Below are 21,517 nucleotides of genomic sequence, written 5' to 3'. Positions count from 1 at the left end.
CCACCAGGGGGCAGCTCCTGCATTGAGTGTCTGCCCCCCTGGTGGTCGATGCACGTCATAGCAACCAGTTGTTCTTGTCGATTTGCATATTAGCCTTTTATTATATAGGACTAGAGGCCCGGTGCACAAAAATCTGTGCACTCGGGTGGGTCTCTCAGCCCGGCCTGTGCCCTCTCGCAGTCTGGGGCCCCTTAGGGGCCCCTTGCCCTGGCTGCTGGCACCAGTTTTCCTCCGCCGTCCGGAACCCAGGCCTTCGCTCTTCGCCCTGAGGGGCCGGTGCGGCGGGCGAGGGGCTTAGCTCCTTGCTGCTGGCCGCATGTGGGCCCGGGGGCGTGGCGGAGGCCGGCGCAGCGGGCTTCCCTCTTTGCTCTTCTCTCGCCACGCTGGCCTTCGTTCGCCGCTCCTGCCCGGGGCCAGCCAGCTTCGCTCCATTGCTTGGCGCCTACGTATGCAAATTAACCGCCATCTTTGTTGGCGATTAACTGCCGTCTTTGTTGGCAGTTAATTTGCATATCGCCCTGATTAGCCCATGGGAAGCGTAGCGAAGGCACGGTCAATTACCCTTTTTGTCTTTTATTAGATAGGACTAGAAGCCCGTTGCACGAAAATTTGTGCAAGAGTAGGCCTTCCTTCCCCCAGCTGCCGGCACCGCTTCCCTTCGGCAGGCACCCAAGACCCGGGCTGGCTTCCCTCTGGCCCCGGCTTCGTCCAGTCTAATTAGCGTATTACCCTTCTATTATCATAGATGTTTAAAATGAGTGATGCCCTTAGTCATGTGGTAATGGTGCCACCTTCTGGTTGTGTCATTGCTAAATTTAAAGCAATTGGGCCATGCATCAACCTATGAGCCAGGAGGTCAGGGTTCGATTCCCAGCCAGGGCACATGCCCGGGTTCTGGGTTGATCCTGGCAGGGGTTGAGGGGGGGCAGTGTGTGCAGGAGGCAGCCTACCAATGATCTCATCATTGATGTTTCTATCTTTCCCTCTCTCTCTCTGAAATCAACAAAAATATTTTAAAAGAAATAAAAATACAAAAAAAGCAATTGTGGAGTCTTTCACTTTATTTTGCTCATAGAAGATTGGAGAAGATATGCAAATGACTTCTTTAAGTTCTTTTTTGAGATAACTGTACTCAATTCAATAGTTACGAGGAAACCTCAGAGCTCGTGTATGCCCTGTAGTCCGTTTTCCCAAGGATAACACTGAGCAACGAGTGAAATAGAACCAGCACGGTGACACGGGTCCCGTCAGGATCCCGGGCAGCCATCAGCACGAGGGTCCCCAGTGCTGCCCTCCTGTCGGCCCCCCACCGCCCGTTCCACAGCCTTGGAAATAAACGGAGTCCCTTGCCCCAAGTCTCGTGATGTTTAAAATCCTACCTGTTTTATACCAAAGCTGGGCGCTGGTCCATCCTGGTTCTACCGCCTCAGTAGACGTCCTGCAATCGACCCTTTGTTTACATGCATTTTCTCCAGATTACTAAACGAGCTGAATTTTCATTCAGTCTGCTTTCGTTTTCCAGAACAGTGTTTGTATTTCAAAGGGATAGATTTCTATACATATATTAAATTTAACACATTGTTTGCGGGTAGTTTTTATCATGCGCTAACAGGTGGCGCGGGCCATTTTTGCTAATTTTTTGCGCAAATGGCAACGTTCAGTAAAATTACGATAACTTTAGTTTACGTATTTATACGTTACCCACATTCTACCGCTAGTCTATAAAAAACGTATTCATAGGTGTCCCGCGCTCTGCTACCAGTCAGCACTACCAGTCAACGTAAAACGTATAACTACGTTTCCTGCGTAAAATGTGTTAACATTTGAGGAGCAGTAATAGCCAGTGTGATCACAACCTCCCTGAGAAACTGTAGGCTCCGACATGTGACGTTATGTAAGCTAAGGCTGCCAGCCCCAGGACAGAATTAAAACAGCCTCATGGTGCCTGAGTCTTGCCCTGGAACCGACTGTGGAGACCGTTCTTGTTGCCTGGTGTCCGGGTCGAAATCTGCACCTTCAGGTTACAGTGCGCAGCACACGGGAAACCTAAGACGATGAAGACCCGACCAGAATTCGCAGAGATGCAAAGTGCAACACGTTCCTGGCCAGCGTGATTCGATGGTTGAGTGTCAACCTATGAACCAGGAGGTCACGGTTCGATTCCTGGTCAGGGCACCTGCCTGGGTTGCGGGCTCGATCCCCAGTGTGGGTGTGCAGGAGGCAGCTGATCCATGATTCTCATCATTGATGTTTCTCTCTCTCCTTCTCCCTTCCTCTCTGAAAGCAACCTATATATATAAAAGCCTAAGCGACTGTTATGCCCGAACAACCGGTCACAATGACGCACACTGACCACCAGGGAGCAGATGCTCAGTGCAGGAGCTGCCCCCTGGTGGTCAGTGTGCTCCCACAGCCAACCTCCCGCCCCCATTGGCCCCAATTGGGACTGGGCGAGACGGGCCCCCATCGACCCAGATCGCTGGCCAGGCCGAGGGACCCCACCTGTGCATGAATTCGTGCACTGGGCCTCTAGTAAAAATACATTTTTAAAAAAAGTGCAACATGTGATAAAATCAAGCCTGGGAAACTACAGTGGCCTGGAAATGACACGTGGAGATGGCGAGGTCCGAGGGCCCGGGAGGGAGGGTGGGCGAGGCTGGGAAGCGCTGCCGGAGACGTGTGAGCAAACACCACGACGTGACAATACGTTTGTAGAATGTTCCTTTAGAATCTGAAGGGTCCAAATTGTCCCAGAAATTTTTAAATTGTTCCCTTAAGGGTGCATTGCTTCCCTCTCTTCCAAGCTGACTTTCACACGGTCACTGGTTTTCCTGCAGGTGTGGGGGGGCGGGGACTCGCCAGGACTTCACGGTGCGTGGCGTCTGTCCCCCGAGGAGCCTTATTTACGATTCTTTCTTTAAATCCTCCCCCGAGGATCGCTTCCCATTGGTTTTAGAGAGAGTGGAAGAGAGGGAAACACAGAAACACCCATGTGAGGGAAACATCGATCGGTTGCCTCCTGCACGCACCCTGACCAGGGCCCGGGCGGGGAGGAGCCCGCAACCGGGAGGAGCCGGGACCCTTTGTCCAGCGCTCTGTCCGCGGAGCCACACCGGCCAGGGCTACTGTTCTTTCCGAACGGGTCCTCTGGTCCAGGGGCGGCCATTCCTCCGTGACCGTCCCACACACCCTGCTGTGGCCTGGGTCCCCGTGGCACTCACCCGGTTGGCAGGGTGGGGAGAGTGTGGGATGTGGAGCCGCGTGAGGAGGGACGAGGAGGAGGGTGAGGAGACGCCTCACCGCAGCTCCTCCTCAAGGAGGCCAACGGAGGGGCGGCCGTGGGTTTGGGGACGAGGAGCCACTGGTGTCCTCGTAGGAGCAGGTGGGGTGGACTGGTGGGGCAAACCGCTGTCTCTAAAATACATATATTTGTATTGACTTCAAAGAGAGGAAAGGAGAGGGAGAGAGAAACACCCATGATGAGAGAGAATCATGGATCGGGCCCTCCTGCACGTCCCTACTGGGGATGGAGCCTGCTACGCGGGCCTGTGTCCTGAACGGAATCCAACGGTGACCAGGTGCCTAGGTGGATGTTCACCACTGAGCCACACGGGCCAGCACTCCAGGGGTCAGCAGCAGCGGTGGGAGCAGAGAAGGGGCAGTGGCGGCAGCAGAAGCAAGATCTCCGAAGGCGGAAGGCGGGGCATTTAGTGCGGGGATGACCCACCCGTCCAGGACTCGGGTGCGGGAGGTGGGGGGGCGCTGGAACCACCCGCACCTGCAGAGGGCGTGGCCTCGGGCCCGAGTGGGCGGGGTCTGCATGGGTGCCCGTGGGGGGCCGTCGCGGAGGGTGCGGTGGGGTGGGGGGCGCAGCAGTGGAGATGGCCCCTGCCTCGGTCCCAGCAGAGGACACGGCCCTGAGCGGCGCGTGGGGAGACGGGGCTGAGCCCGCTGGGAAGACGGGGGTGCGGAGGAGCAAGGGATGCGGCTCAGCCCCGCAGCAGGAGGCCCCGGCGTCCCGGGAGGGGGACCTGGTCCCGGGGGGCGCTGCTGTGGGGAGCAGGGCAGGCGCGCAGGTGAGCCACCTGGGCGCAGGTGCTGGTCCCGGGAACGCGGCGTCTGTGGGAACCGTCCCCGCCCCGGACGACTCATCCGGCGAATCGGGCTCATTGATTTTCTAATATTTAACTGTCGTGCGGTTTCTGGGAAAAACGCCGGCTGCTTTTTAAGTTGCTGCTGGGTGTTTGCTGTCATTTTATTGGGGTTCCTGCATCAAGGGGGCAGGCCTGTACTTTCGGTTCTGGGGGTTCGCGTCTTCGTCGCTCTTGTGGTTTTGTTCCAGCTTCGCCGAAGGAGTCTGGACCGTTTTCTTCAGCTTTTGGAAAGGAATCGGAATTATGCTCCCGCCTGGTCACGTGGCCACTCCTCCTGCCCAGGCGGCCACAGCCTGTGTTCACCTGATGGTGATGAAGTACAAACCATGCACACCTGTAAAGTGTGTGCGTTTATCTGAGCCAAACGGTGGGCCATGGCCGGGAAGCAGGATCCAGGGACAGTGAGTGCCCCGGTGATGCAGCTTCTCACACGTCACAGTCCGAGGAGGAGACAGAAGGGGGCACGGGAAACCCATCGCCGGTAGACGAGGAGGCGCAGAAAGCCCAGGGGGCCGCTGGGATTGGGTGAGTGACATGCTGGGCACCTGCTTCCTTACACAGGTGGGCGCAGCACAGCTCACCGTCCAGGTAACACGACAAGAACAGGAGGGAGCGAACGTGTGGGCTCCCTCCTGCCACTTGCTGTGCCCGAGGGGTCGGGAGAAGGGCCGTTCCCCGTGACCCCGGCCCTCCGCCGGGCTTACCTGAGATGCAAAAGACAACACTCAGGACAGGTAGACGCCGATCGCTGTCCCGGACACCGGCCTGGGACGTGACTGCCCCCCGAGCTCCTTGTTGTTGAAGCTTTTATTCCGCACCATCCTCCGCGGCCCCCTGAGGGCTCTGGGTTGGCAGGGCCGCGCAGGCCTCCCCTGAGCTCCCAGGTCAGCGTGTGGCCCCTTTTCGTCCACCGTCTTCCGAGTCTTGGAAGAACCGGAATTCGGGGCGCAGCGTGCGGTTTCTTAGCAAGAACCTGGGATCCAGCGCTGCCGTGACCGTGACTCCTGCTCCATCCAGGGCCGCTCGGTGCTGGGTCAGGCTTCCCGCCGCCCTGCCCTCCTCCCCTGTGCCCTCCTCCCCTGCGCCTCCCACCCAAAGCCGGGCCGTCCCCTTTGCCTTCCCACTCCGCCCCGTTCCGTTCCCTGAAGAAGCCGCTCTCTCTGAGGGGCTACCTTCCCCCCCCGCCCCCCCCCCCGCTTCCCCCCAACACAGCCCGATGCCCCAGCTCTCTCCCTGCCCGGCCTCTCACCGGCTCCTTGGACTGGAGCTCAGTGTGAGCTTCGGCTCCCTCCACGCCGGCCCTTTAAGGAGCAACATCTTCAAGATGCGGGAAACGTTAGGCAGGGAAGCAGCCCAATCCAGCTCTCCGTGGATTCCGGAGGCGTAAACAAGGCGGGAAGCCACGTGAGACCCGGGGGTGGGAGGGGGACGGCCACTCCTGCGTGGGGCACAGTGTGGCAGCCGCTGCTGTGGGCGGCCGAGGCCACGCTCTTGGCCTGCGTGGTCAGCGTGGTCAGCGTGGACGGAACGGGGCCACACACCACGCCTGACCAGCTCCGAGGAGGCTGCCGGCCCTGGCGGCCTTGCAAACTCAGAGGCGGACACGTGGGGTGGTCCAGCATCATTTGTGACGAGAAGCGGATCATGGTGGGGAGTTGTGGCCGAGGTCGGCATCTTTTTTGTTTTTGTTTTTGTTAAGTAGTTCTTTTTTAAAAAATATATTTTTATTGACTTTGGAGAGAAATGGAAAGGGAGAGAGAGAGGCATCAAAGATGAGAGAGAATCATGGATCGGCTGCCTCATGCCCGCCCCGCGCTGGGAATCGAGCCCTCAACCTGGGCACGTACCCTGATGGGGAATCGAACCCGGGATCCTTCAGTCCTCAGGCTGACGCTCTATCTACTGAGCAACACCAGCCAGGGCTTGATAGTCTTCTAGGTCAGTGGTTCTCAACCTTCTGGCCCTTTAAACACAGCTCCTCACGTTGTGACCCAACCATACAATTATTTTCGTGGCTACTTCATCACTGTCATGTTGCTACTGTGATGAATCGTCATGTAAATATCTGATATGCAGGATGGTCTTAGGCGACACCTGTGAAAGGGTCGTTCGACCGCCAAAGGGGTCGCGACCCACAGGTTGAGAACCGCTGTTCTAGATGGACAGGCACGTATCGGGGACCTGGAGAGGTGCCCACTCCGCATAAACAGTTTAAGCTGAGCCCCGGCCGTGCCGCAGGCCGGCGAGTCCTGTGGCCGCCGCTGTCTGGCCGGGAGGGCGTGTCCCCTTTTCCAGCAGGAGCCCTCCTGGCATTAACGGTCAGGTTTTGTCACGTGGCTGGTGCTGCAAGGGACACGAGTGCCCGGGGCCTGTCCTGCAGCAGTGACTGCGGAGAAGGGAGAACGCGCTGAGTGGCCTGTGTTCCCTGAGAAGCGAGAACGCTGCTCACCGTGGGGGCAGGGAGCCCCGCCCCCCCCATCCTTTTGGGGATTCCTGGCCTCCGGGGACTCAGAGGTCACGGCCCAGCCCCGCCTCCGGGAAGCCCCCTGACTCCCCGATATTGTCACTTATAATTTCTGAGAGTGTTTCTATTCCGCCCTGTTTCTCCGTCTCCCTGCAAATTATTTTCACGTGAAAAACATCAGGTTGTGAGCCCCTGAGTGGACTCTGTTCAAGGAGGAGGCATTCAAACCTGTGGAGAATTTTGTGAGTTTATTTGAGCCGAACGGTGGACAAGTGCGGGAAGCAGGATCTCCGTGGAAGCAGCGCTCCGGGGAACGCGGGTTTTCCCCTTTTAACCATTACATCTAAAGGGGAGACGCCAGGGGGTTAACGAAACCCACCGGTGACAGCTGAGGGAGGCGGGAGAAAGCGAAGGGGGAAGGAAAATTCGGACGCAGCTCCTTCACTCCGGTGGGTGCCGACGGCTAGCAGTCAGCAGTGAGCACGGGACTGAACCACGAGGGCGTCTGTGCCTCCGCCCTGGCGCCGTTTGTGCCCTGAGGGTCCAGAGAAGGAAGCACAGGTGACCGTTTCACGGGCGTTATCTCAGACGCAGACACAGGCTCAGTGCGGGCGAGGCTGACCTTGCCGGGGAGGACACCGGCCGCGGACGTGACTCTCCACCACAGACGGCCCTTTAATGAGAGGTTTTCCCGTCGGGCCCTTTGCAGCCACTTTAGGTCTCCGCTTTGCAAGGCCTCACGTAGGCCTCCTGAGTCAGCCCGGTGAGCACGTGGCCCCTTTGCCCTCAAGCCCTGAGGCAGTTTTCCAACCCCAGCTCCCTCCGTGGTCCCCTCCGTGGTCCCCTCCGTGGTCCCCCCGTGGCCTCAGGCCCTGGGACCGGGTCCTGGCGCTGCAGCTTCCCCGCCGTGGCCTTGGGTCCCCGAGCCCAGGGAGGGGCTGACTCGAACCCGCTGGGGCCCGGCTTCCCTTGTCCTGGGGTTTGTGCTGACACTGCAGCTTGGCCTGGGTCCATCTTGTCCTTAAGCTGCGGGTGGAACAGGCATTAGCTGCTGCCGCAGACGCATGGCTGGGCCCCGGCCAGCGTTTCCCCAGCAGGAGCGAGGCCGCATCCAGTTCCCCACCGCGGCCAAGGGCTGCCCGCGGACAGCGGCTCTGCAGTGCTCATCGCTGCTCACGTCTGCTCACGTCTTGACCGTGACCTTTCCTCCTTTCTTGTGACTCAGCCTGGCCCCACCCGGCACCCTGACTCAGCCACCTCCCTCTCCCCTGCACTTAGGGGTCCAGCCTCAGGGCCACAGTCCTAATCAGCACCCGGTCATCTGGGGAGGAGCCTGGGGCCTGTGGGTCACAGAGACAGTTTCAGTCCGAGATAACGCCCAGGCCTCCGGGGGTTTAGCCCCAGGCCCAGAACCACCTCGAAGCCAGCCCTGCCCAGCGTGACCCCGGCTGGTGCTGGCTCCGGACCCGGAGGTCCCGTCAGCTACTGCAGCCCTGGCGCCCAGCCATCGCCGTGGGCGGCAGAGACCACACCCTACCCCTCTCCTCCGGGAGAGCGCCTGGCGCCCTGGGACCAATTTCAGGGAAGAAAGGAAATAAAAATCAAGATAAACGTGGATTAACCTGAAAGCTGTACCTGCTCCCGCTGCGAGGTCCTACCTGGACCAAGAGGCGGCCGGTGCCCGGTGCCCGCCGTGGGCAGGGGGGGGGGGGCACAGCGGGCTAGTCAGGCTCCGGGCTCCAGGCCACGCCCAGCCCCTGGGCCGGCGACCGGAGTTCATCAGTTCATCGGAACAGACGGGCTGGTTGAAGGGCTGGGCGTTGCAGATGGAATTCCCAGCCGGGGTCTGGGTCTCTGAGGCGTCACCCTGGCCGGGGAATAACAGGCGTGTAAACACACCCACATGACGTCACGACAAGGCAGCGCCGCCAGTGGGCTCAGCCTGGGGCTCTGGGGTCCCTGGAACCCTGGCACCGCCTAGGGGTTTGTTGGTTTGTTTTTTTAATTGAGATGTAATTCAGAGACCATGCAATTCACTGTGGAAATGCACACACGCGGAGGTTTTCAGTGTACTCACACACACCTGCGCCCACCACCACAACCAATTTCAGACATTTCATCACCTTAGAAAGAGCCCCACCCTGTAGCGACTGCCTCTCTGCCCTCACCCCCACCCTAAGCAGCTACCAGTCTCCTCCCTCTCCCTCTCTCTCTCTCTCCCTCTCCATCTCTCTCTCTCCCTCTCTCTCTCCCTCTCCCTCTCCCTCTCCATCTCTCTCTCTCTCTCTCTCCCTCTCCCTCTCCCTCTCTCTCTCCCTCTCCCTCTCCATCTCTCTCTCTCCCTCTCTCTCTCCCTCTCCCTCCCCCCCTCCATCTCTCTCTCTCTCTCTCTCTCTCTCTCTCTCTCTCTCTCCCTTTCTCCGGCCCAGACATTTCATGTGAATGGCGTCATGGGTCTGGGGTCTTTGTGCCTGGCTTCTTCCTCTGAGGTGATGTTTCTGAGGTCGCCACGCTGGGGCACTACCAGCACGTCACCCGTTTTCCCGGCTGAGTAACCGTCCGCTGCACAGATAGGGCACGGCCGCTGGACGTGGGGGCACTGCCGCCTTGGGGGGGGGGGGATGCTGCTGTGAGCATCTGAGCACGGTTCTGTGTGGTCACGTGGTTTGGCGTCTCTCGGCCGAGGCGCAGGACTGCGGGGTCACATGGGGACTGTATTTGAGGACTGGCCAGATGGCTGTTCGAGTGGCCGCACCGTGTTCCGTCCTCCCCATCCTGTCACCTCTGCTTCTCCCTGGTCTGTGGTTCCGGCCAGAGACCTGGTGTGAAGTGCTGTCTCCTTGTGGTCCTGCTTTGTCGACGATGGATCGCGTGGCCCCGGGGGCCTCCTCGGCTCCTCTAAGTTTTTGATTCATTGATAGGGTATTTTTTTCCTTTAAAAAATACTAATTATTAAAAATGTTTTAATTGATTATTTTTTAGAGAGAGAGGGAGTGAGGGAGAGAGAAACTGATCAGTTGCCTCCCGTACACGCCCCAACCGGGAATCGAATTGGCGATATTTGGTGCAAGGACAACGCTCAACCAATGAGCCACGCTGGCCAGGCCTAATTTTTCCTTTTGAAAAGTTTTTTGCTTTTAATTTTGAAATCAGTTTAGGTTTAGAGAAAAGTTGCGCAGCCAGTACCAAACTCTCATTACCCTTCACCCCGTTTCCCTACATCTGAACCACACCTGCTTCATCACTCTCAACCTCGGAACATTCAAGAATGAAAGGAAACGCGGAGGACATGGACCTCTAAATTCTTCAGCATCTTCTTTAGACAACACCACCCGCCCACCCCCTCACCCAGCCGCAGTGAAGTGACCCAGTCAGAACACCGGCGCCGACCGGATTCTGTCATTTACGGAACTGAGTCCCAGACTTGCCCTGGGGGTCTCTGCAGGCGCCCGGGAGCCTGGCCTCTCCCCCAGGCACCACCCAGAGTGGGAGCCGAGAAGGGACAGGACCCGTCAGGGACACGCTTGGTCCGTTACCCAGAGGGGTGCCCAGGCCAGCGGTCAGCAGCACCTGAGCCGCGTGAGGGCTGCGAGCGCTCAGGCCTCACTCAGCCCAGCTGCACAGAAACAGGGTGGAGCCCAGCCGCGTGGCTCAGTGGTGAGCGCTGACCTATGAACCAGGAGGTCAGGGTTCATTCCAGGTCAGGGCACAGGCCCAGTTCCGGGCTGGATCCCCAGTGGGGGGTGTGCAGGAGGCAGCCGATCTGCGATTCTCTCTCATCATTGATGTTTCTCTCTCCCTCCCCCCTCGTCTCTGAAATCCATACAAATCTATTAAAACAAGCAGCACTGTTTCTAGGTGCGGAGATGTTAGGGCAGAAAGATCGACCACAGGCCCGATTTCCTATTCTTCATGGGACTCCAGCGCCTGGAGCTTGGCCCACCTGCCCCATGCGGCCTGGGGGCGCCCCGTTTGGGGACCCTCCTCCAAGGTCACCTCTGCCCCCCCCAGTGACTCACGTCTGTCCCCAAAGACACACCAGATACTTAAGTGGAAGAGCAAAGGCGAGCCATTTTATTTAAAAACAACAGTGTTTATAAATCATCTTGAGGGTGAAGACTCACCAGCCCAGCCCTCTGCCCCCCTGTCCCCCCCCAGAGTCTCCCACCTCCTTCCTGTCGATTCTGCTGGAGAAGGAATCGGACGCACGTGATGAAACTCTAATCGCTCCTCTAGGCTGTCACTCAGTTAACGGAGGGGCCGTGAGCTCCCTGCCAGGCCCGCGGCGCCGCCCTCTGCACGGTGCTCGGGGCCAGGGCGCCGGGGTGGGCGCGCCGGGCAGCTCCAGAGGGTGCTCGCCCGCCTCCGAGCCGCCGCCCCGGCCCCGCGCCCTGGCCCCGCGCCCCAGCCCCGCGCCGCCACCTCCCGCCCCGCCCCGCCCCGCGGCAGGCGGTCCCGCTTGGCCTTTTGCGGGAACCTCCCGAGGCCGCGCGGGGCTCAGGGTGCGCTTTGCAGAGTCTCCTTCTAGTTTCCGGCGAGTCGCGGTGGGCGACCCGCAAAGGAGAGTAAGTGGGACCCGCAGACCCGGAGACAGGCCCGGGGAGCGGCCCGCCCCGCTCGCCCCCCCCCCGCCCCCCCCCCCCGCTGCGGGCGGTCCCGTCCAGCCCCCGCCCCGCCCCCCCCCCCCCCCCCCAGTCCCGGGCGCCCTGCCCGTCCCCAGGCGGCTCCTCGCCGCGCACCAGTGGGCCGGGCCGCGCACTCGCACCGCCGTCCCTCGCGTCCGCAGGCGCCGCTCTCAGCCTCTCCCGCCGCCGTCGGAGCCGGAGCCGGAGCCGCCATGCAGCCCGCGCGCGCCCCGCTGCTCCCGCCGCTGCTGCTGCTGCTGCTCGCGGCGCCTGTCTGGGCGCAGCTGCCCCGGGCCGCCCGCTCGCCGGCCGCCCCCGCCGGGTGCCCCGAGCGCTGCGACCCCGCGCGCTGCCCGCGGCTGCCGGGACCCTGCGAGGCCGGCCGCGTCCGCGACGCCTGCGGCTGCTGCGAGGTGTGCGGCGCGCCCGAGGGCGCCGAGTGCGGCCCGCAGGAGGGCCCGTGCGGCGAGGGGCTGCAGTGCGTGGTGCCCTTCGGGGTGCCCGCCTCGGCCACGGTGCGGCGGCGCGCGCAGCCCGGCCTCTGCGTGTGCGCCAGCGCCGAGCCCGTGTGCGGCAGCGACGCCAACACCTACGCCAACCTGTGCCGCCTGCGCGCTGCCAGCCGCCGCGCCGAGAGCCTGCAGCGGCCGCCGGTCATCGTCCTGCAGCGCGGCGCCTGCGGCCCAGGTACCGCCGCCCGCCCGCCCCCTCCCAGCCCCGCGGACCGACGGGCACCCCAGGAGCAGGGCGCGCGGCGGGCGAAAAGGGCCCCCTCGCTGGGGGCAGGGCAGGGCGCCCCCCTCCGCCGAACCGGCTGTGGGTTCCGCGCTCGGTCGGAGTCCGGGTGCCAGGGTCCCGCCTGGAGGGCGTCTGTGGGTGCCCCGGGGGAGGCACACAGCACCGGCGACCCGGACGGGCCGGGCAGGAAGGGGGATCCGACAGGAGAGGGGCCTGGGGCGGGGAGGTGGGCTCGTTTCTGGCGCTTCTCCCTTCAACTTCTCTGCCCTCCACCCCATGCGCCCCTCGTTCACTTCATCGCGGCACCCAGGCCTCCCCGGGTGCTGCCCGCCCGCCTGCCTCCTGGCTTCTGTGCCAGGAAATGGGAAGGGGAGGCGAGGTGCGGGCTGGAGAGGAGAGTGTCCTGTTCACACATCTTCCTGTCAACAAGCAGCTCCTGGGGGTGGGGGGCCAAGGGCAGAGAATCTCTCTCTCTCTCTCTCTCTCTCTCTCTCTCTCTCTCTCTCTCTCTCTCTCTCCCTTCCAGAGCGAGGCTTCCCTCCAGGCAGAGACCATGTGGAAAACAATGGGAGTTCAGCTGTGCCGGTGCAGCCTGGTCGGGGCAGCCCTGTCCCCGCTGCAGCCACAGGCTGGCTCCTCACGGGCAGTGCCGGCCGGGGCCAGGGGGCCGCAGGGCTCGGCTGGGTTTTCGGCGGGAATGTAACTGACTGGGTGGCCGTGTGGTGCGCGCAGGAGGACCGGAGGGCCTCTTCCCCTGGGGGCCGGTGCCCACCCTCAGCGCAGGGACCTGCAGGGACCGGATGGCAGGACAGGCACGCCTGGGGTGCCCACCCCGTGCCCGTCCTTGTGCCGGGGTGTCGCGCGTGGGCCCCCGGCCTCAGGAGGAGGCGTCTGCGAGGTGCCCCACGAGGACTGAGGTTGAACTCCTTGCCCGAGGCCACCAGCTGGATTGGAACCCAGACAGCCTTCCGCAGGGGGCGCCCGCTGGTGCTCAGCCCAGAGCTGGGAGGGTGTCGGGCCGGATGGAGGAAGTTTGCAGAAGGCTGGGAGTGCATCCCAGCTGGGCAGGCGGCAGCCCGAGCAGAAACCAGCTTAGGGTGGCGCAGGACCGGGACATTGAGGAGGTGGCGGGAGGGACCCAGGCGGCTGGCGCAGAGCCCCGGGCGGAGAGGTCGGGCTGCGCTGTGTATGCGGATGTTCCGGAACCAGAGCCGCTCTCAGGAAGCCTGGCAGGAGACGCGCCTGGCAGGAGACGCGCCTGGCAGGGGACGCGACGCACACCCGGGCGCGGGTTGAGCTGCTGTGGCATCTGGGTGGGAGGCGGTGACTTAGAAAGCCCGTGGCGTGTTTTTGTCAGCGCCGCCCAGCCGTGCCTGCTGGTGGTCTCGCTGCGCCCGGTCTGAGTAACTGGACCTTCGGGCACCTGGTGGATGGCCAGGGAGGTGGAGTCCTTTAGCCGCTCAGGCCTGGCAGTGCCACAGTCGGCGTGTGGGGGAGGCAGGCCCTCTCCCGCTGGCCGGAGGCCGCAGCAGGCTCCCGGGGGCAGGCGAGTGGCCTGGAGGAGGGGTGCGCCTGTGTTCACCCTCCCGCTTCCTGAGAATGTGTGGGGAGCTCTGCACGCAGTGTGCCCGGCATCCTGTGCGTCCGTCCGTCTGCCCGGCTCAGAGGAGGCACCTGTGCATGGATGACAAACGAATGAAGGAAGGAATGAATGAGTGAAGGAAGGAATGAAGGAAGGAAGGAAGGAATGAATGAGGAAACAGGTGCCTGAGAGACACAGCCATCCAGTCTTTTCCTAGTGGAAGGCTCAGCTTATCACCCGTGTGCGGCTAACACGCTAACACGCTAACACACGGCCCTCGGCCTCCCGGAGGTGCCCCCGAGGGCAGGAGCCCGAGCCAAGGGTTCATTCAGCGCAGCGGTCATTGCTGGCACCTAGGGGAGGCGAGCTGGCCGCTGCTGTGGCTCAGGCTTGGCCGGAGGGTGTGTGTGTGTGTGTGTGTGTGTGTATGTGTGTGTGTGCGCACGTGTGTGTGTGTGTGTGTGGGGGGGGGGGAGGCCTCTGGAGGAGGAGCCACTGGACAGAGGCCTGGGGTGGGAGGAGCCGCACGGGGATGAGGACGGAGCCTCCAAGACACGAGGGGCCCAGGGTTTCCGGGGTCCGGAGGGGGTGTCGGGAGCAAGGAGTGAGGACAGGGAGGCGGGGCCTGCCACAGGGAGGTGCCTGGGCTGGTGGCAGCGTTCGGGAGGCGTGCGGGGCCTCTGGGTGGTGGTGGACTGTATCACCCTTCAAAAGAGAGCATCTGCCTGGCCAGTGTGGCTCAGGGGCTGAGCGGCCACTTATAAGCCAGGAGGTCACGGTGGATTCCTGGTCAGGGCACAGGCCGGGTTGTGGTCTCCATCCCTAGTGGGGGGCGTGCAGGAGGCAGCCGATGCGAGTCTCTCTCATCACTGAGGTTTCTCTCTCCTTTCTTCTCTGAAATCAATACAAATACATAAAAAAATAACTGCCTTCAGGGAGCAATTGTGGGGGCCATGAGCTCACTGGCTGGACGCGACGGCAGGCCTGTGGGCCGGAGCTGTGGGATCTGGTCGCAGTTCATGCCTGGGACTGAGACATCAGACTTCCCAGGAGCTTTATTCTCAGTGAATGAACGGCTGTGGCCGGGCTCGATTCGAAGAAGGAATTGGACTGGGCAGGGCTGAGGGTTCCTGGGAAGGCCGCTGGGCGGGGGCCGGCGGCTGGTGTGGCTCTGGCACTGGCACGTCCTGGCTCTCACCTGCTCAGGTGACTGGTCGCCGACCTCTCAGGCCTTGGCAGGGCAGCGGGGTGAGGGGGTGAGGCCGGGCTGGCTGCTTTAAAAGCTCATTTCCTTTTTAAAACGATGGATGGGTAAAGCCAAGGCTGTCATTCAATGCATGTGGCCTCGGGCTGCGTTCAGCGTGTGGTGGCTGCTGGGGCCCCTGGGGGAGCACAGCGGTGACGTGCCAGCTCCGTGAGCCGGGGCCTCGCTGCCGCCCGGGGTCCAGGAGCGAGGTCCCTCCTGAGTCCTTACATGTCTCCTTCCCTGCCGCTCAGAAGGGAGAAAGGAAAAGGGGAGAGAAACAGATGTGCAGCCATTTCAATTGCTTTTTAAAAGAATATATAGTTTTAAATAAGTTTTTATTGATTTCAGAGAGAGGAAGGGAGAGAGAGAAAAACATCAAGGATGAGAGAGAACCACGGACCGGCTGCCTCCTGCACGCCCCCTACAGGGGATGAAGCCGGCAACCCGGGCCTGTGCCCTGACTGGGAATTGCACCGTGACCTCCTGGTTCACAGGTCGACGCTCAGCCACGGCGCCACGCCGGCCGGGCTGTGACTTGTCTTGAATGAAGACCCGAGTCTGGGCTGCCTGGGCTTTCCCTGCCGTCCGTGAGGCCCAGGAGACGGAGCGGGAGCCCCGAGACCGTGGGAACCGGGCCTGCTGGGTGTCCCTGCCTTGGACAGTCCTCCCAAGGAGAGAGCAGTCACGCCCCAGGGAAGAGAAACAGCGTGGGCGGCCCCAGATGCTCGAGGAGGTCAGATTCCTGGACAAGTTGTCAAATAAGCATATTTTGTGCGAAGACTTCCCCGCGCTCTGGCAGCAGCTGGCCCTCACCCGGAGGCGGTCACGTCCCCCCGCATGCTGGTCCCCGGGGGCTCGCAGCTGTGGCTGGAACCCTGAGCGTTTCCAAGTGCGAAGAGTGAGTCAGCGCCTTGTGCAACGCTGAGGCCTCGGGGGCTTGTAACGGGTTGTGCAATTGGGTCTGGAGGAGGCAGCCGGCCTGTGTGCTGAGCTGGTCTTTCCCAGGGTTTGGCGCGACCCGCCCGCCCGCGAGCTCCCTGTCAGGTGGCCCCAGGACGGTCCCAGCGATCGTCCAGCAGCCGTCGGCTCGCGCCGTGGCTGGGGCAGCCCTCTCTTCGGGGCCAGCATTCCGAGTGGCAGGCGCCGTGCGGTGGGGCGGGGGGACGGGAGGGCTCTGCCGGTCGAGGCTGCCCTGGCAGGTGGCTGCCAGCTGGGCACGGAGGGCGGAGGGTCAGCGTTCGGCAGCCGCAGGCCTTTCCCTGGCACAGGCTCCGCCGGCCGGAGGCCTGAGGGCACAGGGCTCAGGGTCTAGGGCTCCAGGACAGCCTTGCACAGGACGGCTGAAGAGCTGCCTCCCTGGGTGCTTCTGGGAGGCGTGCCTGGTGCTGGCTGTGTCGTGGGCATGTCTTGTTCTTTTCTTTTTTTTTTTTTAAAATATATTTTTATTGAACTTTTAGAGAGAGAGGAAGGGAGAGGGATGGAGAGATAGAAACATCAATTGACCACCTCCTGCACGCGCCCTAGGGGGATGAGCCTGCAACCCGGGCCCGGGCCCTGACCGGGAATGGAGCCCTGACCTCCTGGCTCCTAGGTGGACGCTCAGCCCCTGAGCCCCGCTGGCCAGGCTGCCTCGTTCTCTCCCATCGCCCTCCTGGATGGGGGGGGGGGGGGCGTGTCCCGTTTTCCAGCTGAGGAAGCAGATGAAGCTCTGAGAAGTGACACTGCCCCAGGCCCCAGGAGGAGGAGGCAGAGCCGGACGGAGCCCGTGGTCTGGGGCTCGCACGCTTCTGGGGGCTTCTTTGACGCCAGGGCCACCTGGAGGCTGTGGTTCAACCCCCACCAATGGGGCTTCCCAGCCTCAGTCACTGCCTCCTGGTTCCGCCCCTGGTGGCCCCAGGGCAGCCTGCGCCTGGTTTCTGGCCGGAAGTTGGGGACTTTCTGGTCTGGACGCTGTGTTGGGTGGACTGTGACTTCCCAGTGCCCTCGGGCCGACTGTGTCCTCACCATGTCCTGCCCGCGGGGCCTGTCCGTCCCAGGGAGGGGTGTTGAGGTCCCGGAGGGAGGGCTGGCTTCAGCGCAGGTCATGCCCCTCTACCTTCTCGCCCCTTGGCCCCCAGCCCCAGGCTGCCCCCTCCACCAGGGGCCTGTGGGGGTGACCGAGGACGGTGGGGGGCCACGTCCAGACCCCTTCGTACTGGAGCCCTCGCTCCCGCCGCCCGGGCCTCGCGGACGGGAGGGCGCGGCAGGAAGAGGAGCCGGGGGCTGGGAGGCCAGATGCCTATCAGGAGGAAAGTGAGCCCTGTGTTTGCGACCTGAGCAGCCAGCCGGCTCCCTGAGGACAGTCCCAGCCACACGCCCGGCCTGCAGGAGCCTCGGTTCCGTGTGGCGGAACCGAGTGGAAACTTTTCCTGCCACACGAAGTAGGTCAGCTCAGCGTGGCCGTGCACGCAGGCCTGTTTCCCTTGTGGCCGAGGAGATGGAGAGGAGAGGCTCAGCTCGGGCCCCTTGAAGCGCAGCCCCGGGGAGTGGAGGCCGCAGGCGCGGGGCCTGTGACTGACGGGCAGCCTGCCACCAGCTGGTTGCTCATCGGGTGGGATGGCGGCCTCAGCCTCTGGCCCGCACCTGCCGGCTGTTCCCGCCCCTGCCGGGCCCTGGCCCAGCCCCACGAACGTCACTGGCTCCGGCACCTGGGGGTGGGGCAGTCATAGCCTGGGGTCTGGCGTAGGGCGGGATTTTCCCACGCGCAGCGTCGAGCGTTGGGGAGGCCATCCCGGGAGGAGGGGCCTGGACGTCCAGGTGCGCGGGCCAGGCCTCCAGGCGCGGCCCCTCCTCCTCGGCTCGGGAAGAGGAGAGAAATGGGCCCGGAACCCTCCACGGTTACTATTTCTGCGCAGAAAGCGGCGAGGACAGTCGTCCCGTTCAGTGTGGGGCCTTAGAAATCGTGACAGCCGGTCCTCGAGACTCCGGTTTATTTGAACGGGACTCGTCCCAGGGCCTTGGGCACTTTGACACGGAAGCTGCGTCTTTCCTGTCTCCTTCCAGGTGATGCCCCTCCTGCCTGTGCTTCTCTCTGCAGCTGCAGGGAACCAGCTGGCAGGCCCCTCCGTGCCAGGCCCTCTGTGCCCAGGCCCCTCCGTGCCAGGCCCTCTGTGCCCAGGCCCCTCCGTGCCAGGCCCTCTGTGCCAGGCCCTCTGTGCCCAGGCCCCTCCGTGCCAGGCCCTCTGTGCCCAGGCCCCTCCGTGCCAGGCCCTCTGTGCCAGGCCCTCTGTGCCCAGGCCCTCTGTGCCAGGCCCTCCGTGCCCAGGCCCCTCCGTGCCCATGGGAGATGGGTGCCTGCCTCCCTGCCTGCGGGCACTCTGTCCGCCCTGGAGGCTGCCCGGGGCCCTGGGCTCGGCCAGCTGCCGGCAGCGTCTCCATCAGCTCCTGACCAAGAGCGATCTCAGCACGTACCTGCACCTGGTTTTTAGTGTTTGTGTGTAATCCTCACCTGTGATGTGTTTCCATTGAGTTTTAGAGAGAGTGGAAGAGAGAGGGAGAGACAGAGAGAAATATCGATGTGAGAGAAACATCGATGGGTTGCTGCAGCCGAGGTACCTGCCTTTGATCGGAATCGAACCCGGGACCCTTCGGTCTGCAGGCCGATGCTCTATCCACTGAGCCAAAATGGCTAGAGCTGTGTTTTATTTTTGTTTTGTTTTTAATATGTTTTTTTAAAATTGATTTTAGAGAGAAAGGGAGGGAGAGGGAGGAAGAGAGAGAGAAATATCGATGTGAGAGAGAAACATCGATTGGCTGCCTCCCATACCCACTCCAACCAGGGGTCGAACCCACAGCTGGAATCAAAACGGTGACCTTTCGGTGCATTAGACGCTGCCCATCCAACCGAGCCAGACCGGCCTGGGCTGCACTCTGGGTTTTAGATCCAATGAGTCAGGACTGCAGGCAGGGCCGGCATGATGGGGGTGCAACCCTGGTGTGGCCCCCGGGCCCCCATGTGACCCTCTGCTGGGACCGTCCTGGAATTCCTAATTGATTTTGGAATGAGGGGCCCAGCTCCCGCTGTGCGCTGGGCCCTGTGAACTGGGACAGGGCACTGAAGTGCCTTGGTTTCGGGCCGTCTGCTCTGCAGGCTGATTTGAATTTTGGGAACATGCAGTTCCCGCCGAATAAAGGAGGATTCATCTCTCTCCCCTCGAACACTGCGTCCTGTTTTCCGAATCCGCTCTCCCCATCCGCTCCGGCGAGAAACTGGGTTGCGCGATTGTTTTGCCGTGAGCGAGGGGTGGCTTGTTAATGGGAGTCCCGGCCCTGCGCTCCCAGGCCCGGATGTGGGGAGCTGCCCCCTCCACCGCGTGGGCTGCGGGGGCTGGAGGCTGGGCTGCGACCTGGATGGGAGGCCCCGGACGCCAAGCAGAGCGCCAGCTGGGCAGCCGGACACTCGGAGTTCCCCCTCTGCTCTGAGCTCTGTGCCTCTCCTCCGAGCTGTTTTCCCGTCTCTGCAGACGGTGAGACACGCCTGGGCTCACGGGAATCAGGAGAGGGAAGGCTTGTTTGGTGCCCAGCGTTGTGCTGACGCACAGTTGTCGGCGTGGCCAGGTGGGAAGAGCAGGCCTGTGCGTGCAAGGCGGGCGGAGAGGCCTGGGGAGGGGGTTTCGGGGAGTGGAGGGCGAGCAGGGAGCCCTGGGATAGACGTGGGGAGTCAGAGCCACGTGACCTCAGGCCAGAGCACTGCCTAGCAGCCCCCTTGACCCAGTGATGAGGCCTCAGCACGTCACAGGTGCTTGTGTCCTTACGACCTCGTTCCTGGTAGCCATTCGCAGGAAAATTGTCTGAGGCATTTATTTCACTTCATTTAATAACCTCGGTTACTTACGGATGGGACGTGCCCACCTGCTGGTGCCACCCGGCCTCTCGGATCTCGGAATCGGATCGGACGCCGCCACCCCATTCCCATGTCCGCGTTGGTTGTGTATCTGCTTGCAGCACAGAGACCACCGGAAACCCAGGTTCACGGAGATACAGTCTCGTCCAAAGGACTGTCCTGAGGCCTGACTTCGAAAGGGAATGAACGGCCGAGACCTAGTCCTCAAGGCGTCCAGGATACCCAGTGTCACCGTCTCTCCCCAGGAAACTCGAAATACCCTGTCCGCTCGCTGTGGTACCCCGGGGTGCCTCGGCACACAGTTTGAGAACCAAGGCATTAGGCCCCTGAAGATGTGCTTCTCCTTTGTGCCTCATCTTCATCTTCACGGGACACGTTTGCTGACGGTGAAAGAGACACACGTGGTGACGTGTTCAAAGCCGCGTCCGATCTTGTGCTGAATCTTTGGTCCCTGGTCCCGGGTCCCCGCCTTGCGATGCTCGCTTTCACTGACACAGCGTTTCCTCGATGTGATTCGTCCGTCAGGTACTCAACTCCGGGCCCAGCTCTTCTCAGGAAGCACTTAATCACGGAGGTGTCTGCGATTCTAATTCTGACAATAATGTTTTAATAAAAAAAAAAACCCTATATTTTTATTGATTTCAGAGAGGAAGGGAGAGGGAGAGAGAGAAACATCCATGATGAGAGAGAATCACGGTTCGGCTGCCCCCTGCACACGGGGACGGAGCCCGCAACCGGGCCTGTGCCCTGACTGGGAATCGAACCGTGACCTCCTGGTTCACAGGTGGACGCTCAACCACTGAGCCACGCGGCCAGGCTCTGACAATAATTATGGAAACACATCAACACTGTGCATACCTGTGCATGTGAGTGTGCGTGTGTACGCGCAGGCATGTGTGTGTGCGTGTGTGTGCGTGCCTGTGTGTGTACGTGTGCGCGCCTGTGTGTGCACGCGCATGTGTGTGTGTGTGTGTCCCTGTGAGGACGCCGTTGAAAGCTGTTGGGAGGTTCTCTCTCTGAAGTTGCAGGGGGAGGGTCCAGGGAGGCGACGTGTGGGGCTGGTGCTGGACTCGCCGTTTCTAAGGAGGAAAAGGGAGCCGTTCATCGCTGGCTGGAATCCGCCAACGGACCAACTCGTACCGCGAGGGGAAGTGCTGGCACTAAGGGCGGTGGTTGTGTTTGCCGCCGGCAGCGATGGGTATTTACTGGTGGGCGGGCAGCGCGGTCTCTGGAAGCCGTGACTCACACCCCCACGCGTCCTGGCTTTGCAGACCTCTTTCTGTTCACGACGACCCGCGTCGCCTGCCCCCAGCTGTCTCCTGCTGAGAGCTGTTTCGGGCGCCCTCGCTTCTCTCTCTCACGTGCCGCTTGCAGATGGCGCCTCGCTGTCCAGAAACCCCCGGAGCCGTTACTGGCGCCTGTGGGTCAAGGTTGGCGTTCTTCCCCTCGGCTGACCATCTGGGAGGAGGACGTTGACCGGCAGTGGGGGTCAGCGGGGTCGCCAGGGTTTCCGAAGGCCACGGGGCCACGGCCGCTCCCTCCAGTGGATGGGCCGCCTCGGAGGCCCCGGAGCAGGGCCCACGCTGACCAGCTGCCCTGAGGGACACTCCAGGCCTCACCCCGCGGCTGCACGAGGAGACGGCCCGCTGGTGCCCTCCGGGAGCAGTGAGCTGCTGTGCCTTATGCTCAGTTGCCTCCGATCTGCTTACCTTTCCCGTTGTCCCGGGTCCCCCGCGTGATGGCCGTGCGGTCCTGGGCTGCTTGCTTTCTTTTTTCTTTTTACGTGTGTTTTTATTGATTTCAGAGAGGAAGGGAGAGGGAGAGGG

The 21,517-nt window shown here is 62.0% G+C and overlaps 2 protein-coding genes across 3 annotated transcripts in view; both read left to right on the top strand.

Moving 5' to 3' along the window:
• The window catches only part of DMBT1 (deleted in malignant brain tumors 1), a 256,667-nt gene that overhangs the window by 879 nt on the left and 234,271 nt on the right, over positions 1-21,517 (top strand). The window lies entirely within an intron of this gene.
• The window catches only part of HTRA1 (HtrA serine peptidase 1), a 33,931-nt gene continuing 23,749 nt past the window's right edge, over positions 11,336-21,517 (top strand). The window contains exon 1 of one of the 2 annotated variants that reach the window (XM_059661832.1): positions 11,336-11,930. In XM_059661832.1, the coding sequence (XP_059517815.1) occupies positions 11,456-11,930 (475 nt within the window). In that variant the 5' untranslated portion in view covers positions 11,336-11,455. The remainder of the gene's footprint in view (positions 11,931-21,517) is intronic. The other variant, XM_059661833.1, reaches the window with a different exon arrangement.

The sequence above is a fragment of the Myotis daubentonii genome, chromosome 13 (genome assembly GCF_963259705.1).
Source record: "Myotis daubentonii chromosome 13, mMyoDau2.1, whole genome shotgun sequence".
NCBI lineage: Eukaryota > Metazoa > Chordata > Mammalia > Chiroptera > Vespertilionidae > Myotis > Myotis daubentonii.
The sequence above is the reverse complement of the archived record's forward strand: the minus strand, read 5'-3'. Positions and strand labels throughout refer to the sequence as shown.